Source organism: Aplysia californica, unplaced genomic scaffold (assembly GCF_000002075.1).
Source record: "Aplysia californica isolate F4 #8 unplaced genomic scaffold, AplCal3.0 scaffold00100, whole genome shotgun sequence".
In the NCBI taxonomy this organism is placed as follows: Eukaryota; Metazoa; Mollusca; class Gastropoda; order Aplysiida; family Aplysiidae; genus Aplysia; species Aplysia californica.
In genome coordinates this window covers 614,453-622,139 of record NW_004797370.1, presented here as the reverse complement: position 1 = coordinate 622,139, position 7,687 = coordinate 614,453, and the positions used below count along the sequence as shown (strand labels likewise).

Below are 7,687 nucleotides of genomic sequence, written 5' to 3'. Positions count from 1 at the left end.
TGTGGGCGTGTGAGTGTGTGTGTATCAGCACAAAATTGCATCTCTTTCTAATGCCGTGGGTGCCTTTTCCACTAAACCAAACGCCGAAATTAAATACAAAATCTTATTAGAGGCCACTCTCATATGCAAGTAGAAAGTATGCATGGCGTCATTGAGCGGCGGCTTTAAATAAAAGACATTTTCAGAACTGCAATTTTTATAATTATATCAACGAAGACCCTATAAAGTGAAATGTGTATATCACAAATATTTTCCTCCAAGATTTTGCCAAAATTGCAGTTCACAAAACTGAAACTGTCAGGTCGGGTAGACAAAAAGAAGACCAAACTGTTAATGCAGTATAAAGCCTCTGATGTACATAAGGAGAAATTCTTTGCAGACTGAACTCTAACGAAGAGTGGGAGAGTCTTCTAAAGTCCAGAGACAATAAAAACTTAACGAACAGTTCCCCACCATTGTATCATTCTACTTATAAACGGCAAAAATTAATTTTCAGGATCTGAGAGACAAAAAAGGTAAGATAATGAAAGATGATCATTCAGTCATACAGGGGGTATAGAATGTTGACATAAATCAAGTTCTCAACCCATCCACCACCCCCTCCCCAAATTAAATACACTTACATACAATTGGAAAAAGAAGGATAGAAAGAGAGAAAGCAAATAAATGAAGGAGTATAATTTCATAATTTCATACAATATCTCATTCATGTAGGAGTGAAAGATGTTTATAGTGGTAAAATAATGAATAGCTTTCTGTCTCACTCAGTCTGTAATTTCATTCTCAGTTTTAAATTGGTCTTTTAAAATCTTTCTTATAACAGTATTTCATGCTTTCAAACATTTTTTTAACTTACCAGGACCTCTAACAAGAGAAAACACACTGCCTAATAACCGTGAATACAACACCGCGTTCCCAAAAGCCTACTGATGAAATCGTGAATTCCACACCTGTGTGGAATTCACGACCGCATCAGGCGAGATTCGAATACGAAAATTGTGAATCCCACACTTTTTCGAAAAAATGACCATCTACGGTAAAAAATGTACAACAGTATAATTTCTAAAAGGTAATTCCTTAGATTTATCCATTTAGTTCATATCTTGGACGCCAAATGACAGAGAAAAACAGTTTTTTCCCTCTCCTGTAAAATTTGCTTCGTGTGGAATTCACGATTTCATCAGGCGACCGACGATGTAGTTTCATTCGATGCCCATGTGTGTCATATAACTTCATTCAACTCCGATATGTGTCCTATTGTTTCATTCAGTGGCTATGTGTGTCACACTGTTTCATCCAATGGCTATGTTTGTCTGGTTGTGTCTCCATGTGCTTCTCTGACTAGGCTTTGATGTTACTCACTTCACTTGCATTTCAGGCTGAGGAAGAAACAGAGACACATCTTCAGTTTTACAAGGCTGTTGAAACTGTCGTCAACTCCAGGTCGAATATTCGTGACTTTGCCAAGGATAAAAAATTTATGATTGAAAAAGCAGGTGAGTCTTAAATTCTAATGTAGGCACTAGCAAATTAAAGTCTGCGAGCAGTTTCCGTCTGGTTTGCAAGTCGGTGCAGTAGTTAACCACTTGGTTGCTTATGATTAGATACCGCAAACTGGCCGTGCGACCCCGTGGCGCACTGTCACGGAGACCAAAACCCATATTTTTACCCTCCTAAAACACCGAGTGATCATGCACACACACAGACACTTGATATATCAGAAGAAAGAGGAGCTTTTCCTCTTTTTAGTGGTATTATTTATTTGAATCAACGATTCTTTTGAAAGCAAAATCTTGCGGGATAAAAGACAACACTATCGAGGTTTTCACTGTCGCGGCCGCGCGTTTCGTGTATTGATTTTTCGAGTGACCTCGGTTGAACAGGAACGGGGAGCGTATGGTATTAAATACTGCAATCTGATTCGTCGATATTTCAAGATGAGAAGACGCTCTTTCCAGTGATATATTTCTAAAGACTGTCCTTAAAGAATTAGTAGAAGAGATTTGCGTGTGAAAACTTTCGGAGCTGTTTTTTTATGGAACCAGTGATCGGACTGACTACGGAAATATATCGGCAGAAAGCCCATTCATTCCTCTTCAAGAATTACACAGCCATTATCATAGCTGCCACTTTTCCGCTAAATAGCGGAAACTCCGCTTCATCTAGCTTTTCCCGCTACTTTCCACCTTCCTCCGCGGGACCGCTCTCGGTCGCAAATTGCGATACCTTTTTACACGCGGAAAACACCGAACCGGGAGAGAGACGAAAACGCAGCTTGCGCATGTCCGCCCGTAGCTTTCTACTTCCGTTCTTCTAGGCCTAGCGTTAGTTTCACTTTGTTTATTGTGGAGCAACACAGTGTCGATCTGGCATCGGGACGTTAGCGCGCCGAGTTGTCATTGAAAACGGCGGAAATTCGAGAGAAGTTGATGCAGAATGCAAAAATAATTATAAGGAGCTCCGCTTGCTGCACTTTGCGTTTGGTGCGATAAAGAAATCGCGGCCCGCGGCACTCCTGTACAATTGCGGTCCCGTTTGTTTACATGACGGCTATTGTGGCTGTTGAAGTGAATCTAGATCTAGATCTAGATAATCTATCTCTAGATCTAGATAGGCTGTAATTTTAATTCAGGTTAGATCTACACTCTACAGAGGGACTAGATCTAGATCTACTAAGTTAAGTGCAAACGGGACCGCAATTGTACAGGAGTGCTCAGTACAGCGGCAAAGGTGTTGCCTCTTTGATCCAATACTGCGCGCGCTCTACATCGATGTACAAGTTTAAACAGAAAGAAATCTTTTTATAAGACACCAGCTTGCAACAAACTCTGGATTTTTAGTCACCAAGTCCAAACTGTGTCAAATTGACTCAAATGCTTGTTAGTCTACTTAGTGCCTTTGGTGGGGTTTTTTATTATTTTTTTTTTCAAATACATTTTAATTCAGTTGCCTATGGTTAACAAATATGACAGTTTTCCCTTCCAAAACCATAGGCTACATTTTCCAGTATATATTGCCTCTGGATCTCACTGGTTTTACTCCAGCCTTCGGAGAGCGCGCGTCCGCGTTCGCATGAATTTCCTCCTTTTTTGAAATTCCTGAGTGGCAGCTATGCATTATACGCAAATAAACACCGGACGCTCCCCGTCGGCTTGCAAGCAGGGCACCATCGCCCTCGTTTCATATAAATTCTCTCTTTTTTCCCTTCAGCGCGGCCCGGCGCGCAGCTGATAAGCCGGCGGTCGCGAGTGGGGATTTTAACCTCCCCTTGTATTTCTTGCCATTTTGGTCAAAAAGCCATGTTTACGTAAATAAATTTCCATCTTCTGGTTATTTGATAGCCCTGAAAAAAATTGAGCTTGTTCTCTATGTGCATAGGTGTGTGTCTACAAGTTTTTGTGAATGTCCGTTCAAATTTAAGAATGTTGTGACATCTCAAAGTGTAGACATTTCGCAATTTAAAAACTGTAACATTTTTCTGCAACTTCAGATGTTCATAACTTTGTTAAAAATGAAGCTACATGTATAAATTTGGTATCAAAATGCTCAGAATGGTAAATTCTATAAGGTAGTGCGGTTGAATATGAAATCAGAGGACTTTGAAATTTCAGTTTGTGGTACCTATTATGATGTTCCTGGTGTGTCAAGAAAGTGCGTAATTTTTAGCGCTGTGCCGTAATATGTGCATCACAGAATTTTGCCTCTCCTGGTTGCCTGTATAATGTTACATGTACAATATGCTATTAACCTGGCTCTCATTCTTCTGTACGGAGTTTTAGCCTCAAGCTCTGCATAGATTCGTATTCGGGAATAAAAGACGCGCATATCGGTACCAAGTATGCTAGTATTACTTTACTGCTAGGCTTGCCTGCGATCGATAAACACAGATCTTCTAGGCTTGCAGGCAGCTGCGTGCTCTCGTAAAACGTAAACATCGAAATTGCTTTAAACAGGTAAATAAATTCTCTTTTTCATTTACATTTCTTTCAGGTTAAATTAATTGAAATTGTGAGTAAAATGGGAGGAAATAGGGAATAGGAAAAGTGAGAAAAGTGACACAATTGAAGACCCTATGTCCGTAATATGCTTGATCTGGACTGCATGTCCATTAACACTGAGACATTAGGCTGCTGTCCTGGGTAGCAAACTCAGCTGAAAATCAGTGCTGACAGTAGGAATGCATACCCCCAGGCAATGAAAGGGTTAACCACTTGGTTGCCTATGATGTACCGAGTATATCATGAAAATGGGTAATTTTTTGTATTGTGTCATACCATGGACATCTCAGAAGTTGGTAAAATTGCCTTGCGCTTTTTCAAGTCCCAAGACAATCATCCACAAGGCTGACTCTATAGAATATAACCTCTCATGTATTTCTTTTGTCTTCAGAGGAAGCTGGCATTCCCGGAGACAAAGCTAAAGCACTCATGAAGACCCTGTATAAACCTTTGTGGGAAGCATCAGACAAAATCAGAAAAGACATCCTCAGCAACGCCAATGTGCAAATAAATGTAAGTTTGTTCTGTATTACTTGTGCATGCAATAAATCAATACAACAATAGACATTGGGCCCACTAGGGGCAAGGATTGGTCCAGAATAATTGACCTTGACTATCATGTAGTGGCAACAGACATTATTATCTTGTGCGACTTCTCCAATGTCTTGTTGGCATGAAAAGTTCCTGGGAATGAAGCTGGCATCGTACTTACTCACCTTGGATATCTTTGAAACTTTGGAAAAATATTAGTAGCAAAGTATGTCATGCAATTGTCGAGAAGAAAAGTGTTAATCTTAGACAGGTGGTCACCTTGGACTATGTCATTATAATCTTTAAAAAATCCTTGAAAAAGAGACAACAGTAATGCTGAAAATATACTGCGAAACATATAAGCAGCTAGGTCGGAAGTGGTGCTGACATAGGTCAGCGCGACTCTGTCCGACTGTGTAAAAAAAATGGCGCTGAGCCGGCGAAAACAGCTCAGTGGTCGGTCCTCCCTTTTGTTTTATCTTCAAGGCGTTGCGGAATACTCCGACAGCAGGGCGGGCCTGTCTGCACGCCTTGAAAAAGTGCTGCACGCACGCACATCTTTTTGGGTCCTCACATCTAGTCGTGTCAGTGTAATCACCGATAGGAAATACAGAGGAGGGCACAACTTTTTTCGCGGCACACTTCAATTGTGCGTGGCAGTATATTTTCAGCCTAAGGAAAAAAAATATAAAAATCAACTTCATAACAAAGATTTTTGTGTTTTTTTCTTAACTTTATACTCTTTCCCCTATAGGATGCTGTTGAAGGGTCGACATGGAGTATCGTGGACTCCAAAAGGTCAAGCCAAAAGCTCAAGGAGCAGCAGGAAGGTCAGAAGATCACAATCAGAGGATCAGAGGATGAAGATTCAGATGGTGGACGAAATTCTCCTCACAGCTCCGCCAGATAATGATTTGTGCATCTGTCCCGTATTTACTTTTCAACCATTTGGGCTTTCCAGAAGACATACTCAGTCTGTAAAAACAAATTAAAATGTCTAAATCAGTGTTTGTCAATCTTTTCATAACATGCACCCTTTTTTGCCACTTCTGAGAGACTAACAGTTTTGCACCGGCCACTTTCATGTATTTCCAAGCAGGGTATTGGATAACACATTTCACTGCATGGGTGATCCCCATCATCCACCAATAACCAGATCGTCCATTAGTGGGTGGCATTACCCAGATTGGTAAGCTTTGGTACAATTTAAATGTCGTAAAACTCTTGCAAACTCAGTACAACTGTTACAGAGCATTATTCATTGTTAAAACTAGTGCAGGCGGTTCTTGTGATTATGATGCAATGACATATTGAACGTTTTTTAAAGGCCAGACCTTCTAAGGGTACACCCCAATTTGAAGGTATATATATACATTTCGTTGGCAAGCTGTGAAACTAATGTAAGCCAAGAAAGCAAACCTTTTCAGGAGAGAAAAAAAAAATGTTGCCTTTCTTTTAAAATTGTATTGACAGTATGCTTCTTTTCTTGCTTTCCTTCAACATTTGTGCCACAACACAGTGGAATCAGGCTCTTGTCAGTTTTTGAGCCTATAGAGTTATTGGTATCAACATAAAGCCTGTTCAGTTGCTTTGCTTTTGAGGTAAAAAATATCTTTGTGTGTTGAATAGAAGTCGAGATATTTGTGGTTGAAGGAGGTGGGGGTTGCCCTTTGTCACAGCTAAAATTTGAGAGAAAATGGCTGCCAGAGCTTGGTGACTTCCAAAGCTTGAATGTACTTTGCAAATTGACATATTTTGTGCCTTTGATCAATGTTTTTCTGTAAAATCCACGTAGAAATTTTTTTTTAAAGTGTTGAGTTTTTTTGGGGGGTTTTTTATTGATAAAATTTGCTCAACGGGCGGAGAAATGTCTGATTTTTTATTCCGTTTCATTATTTTGACGAGTGCCCGATTTCATCACTGTGCCACACACTTAGAAATAAAATTTCAACTGAATTTTTCTTGAGCACATGGAACCGATACCATAGATTTAGAAACTGCCATTTTTAAAATTGTCGGAATTTGGACTTCGTATATATATATATCTGAACAGCTGGATGATGACTTGTTTGTTTGCAATAGTTTGTTTGCATACATTTGCTTTTTAGATTTTTGTTGTATGGTAGGCCTACTGGTACATAATCATCTTAATTTACAGATACAAAATTTTATTTTATCGTATCATTCACCTGCACATGTTTCTTATTTTAGTCTTAAAGTGTCACTCTGTCATATATACACTTGTTTTCTCGTCTTCTAACTACCCTTCTGAAATAGCTTTTTGAATTTGAGTGCTTTACAATTTACAGGTTAGGCCTACCGGTGGTGGGGAAGGGAGGAGGGGGGGGGTTGCTGTAGATTTATTGAACATGATCTCCTTTGGAGTTACTGTAAAGCAATGTTAACCTATGCGACTATAAATAAATACTTTTTTTTTAAAACTTTAATAATCATATTGGACTTTTTCTTCTCTTTATCATTTTAACTTAATGTTAATGTATTTCAGCTGTGCAAATTGTTTTAGGAACAGATATTTCAATATCTTATCATTATTGGTGGTCATGTTTCAATATGATTTATTGTTACCATTGCCCCTTTGTTTTGTTCATGCTGAACATTATAAAGATAATACCTCAATAAATACTTTTTTAAAATTCAGACATGCAGACTGAATGTTTGTTTTGATAAGTTTTGCTGAACAAGGGTGCCACTAGTAGATCCTACCTCTCTACTCTCCGCCTGCCATTACTGTCAATGAGTCTTGCTTTTTCCTTACACTAAATCAAAATGACTATTAATATTATTTTGTCAATGTGCTCCTCTTTCCTCAAACTAAGTCAAACAAAAGGTTTTCTTTCGTGTTTTACGCATTTGGTCATAATGAACATCTTATTTATTTTGGGAAGATTTTCAATGTCAACACATTTTACCTTCTCCTTATGCAGGAGGAGCGACCCTCAGTTTGGCCAATTTTGGGTCAAGATATGCAAATTGAGATGTTGGCTGATTTTTTTCAGATCAATCAGTTTTTTGTTTTAAAATAGCAAGGAGACTATTGAGAAAGTCTTTTTTCTCGTCATTAATTGCCTTTGAAAACATGAGAGTGGGTTAAAATATAGTGAATTTTCAAGCGACTCCATATTCAACGTCAATATTGT

General features: G+C 38.9%; 1 protein-coding gene across 4 annotated transcripts in view; it reads left to right on the top strand.

Annotated features, from left to right (window-relative positions):
* The window catches only part of LOC101860398 (probable cysteine--tRNA ligase, mitochondrial), a 28,636-nt gene extending 22,621 nt beyond the window's left edge, over positions 1-6,015 (top strand). For all 4 annotated transcript variants that reach the window (XM_013080800.2, XM_005095292.3, XM_005095291.3 and 1 more), the window contains 3 exons: positions 1,379-1,496; positions 4,390-4,511; positions 5,284-6,015. In XM_013080800.2, the coding sequence (XP_012936254.1) occupies positions 1,379-1,496; positions 4,390-4,511; positions 5,284-5,439 (396 nt within the window). In that variant the 3' untranslated portion in view covers positions 5,440-6,015. The remainder of the gene's footprint in view (positions 1-1,378; positions 1,497-4,389; positions 4,512-5,283) is intronic.
* Positions 6,016-7,687: the final 1,672 nt, after the last annotated feature.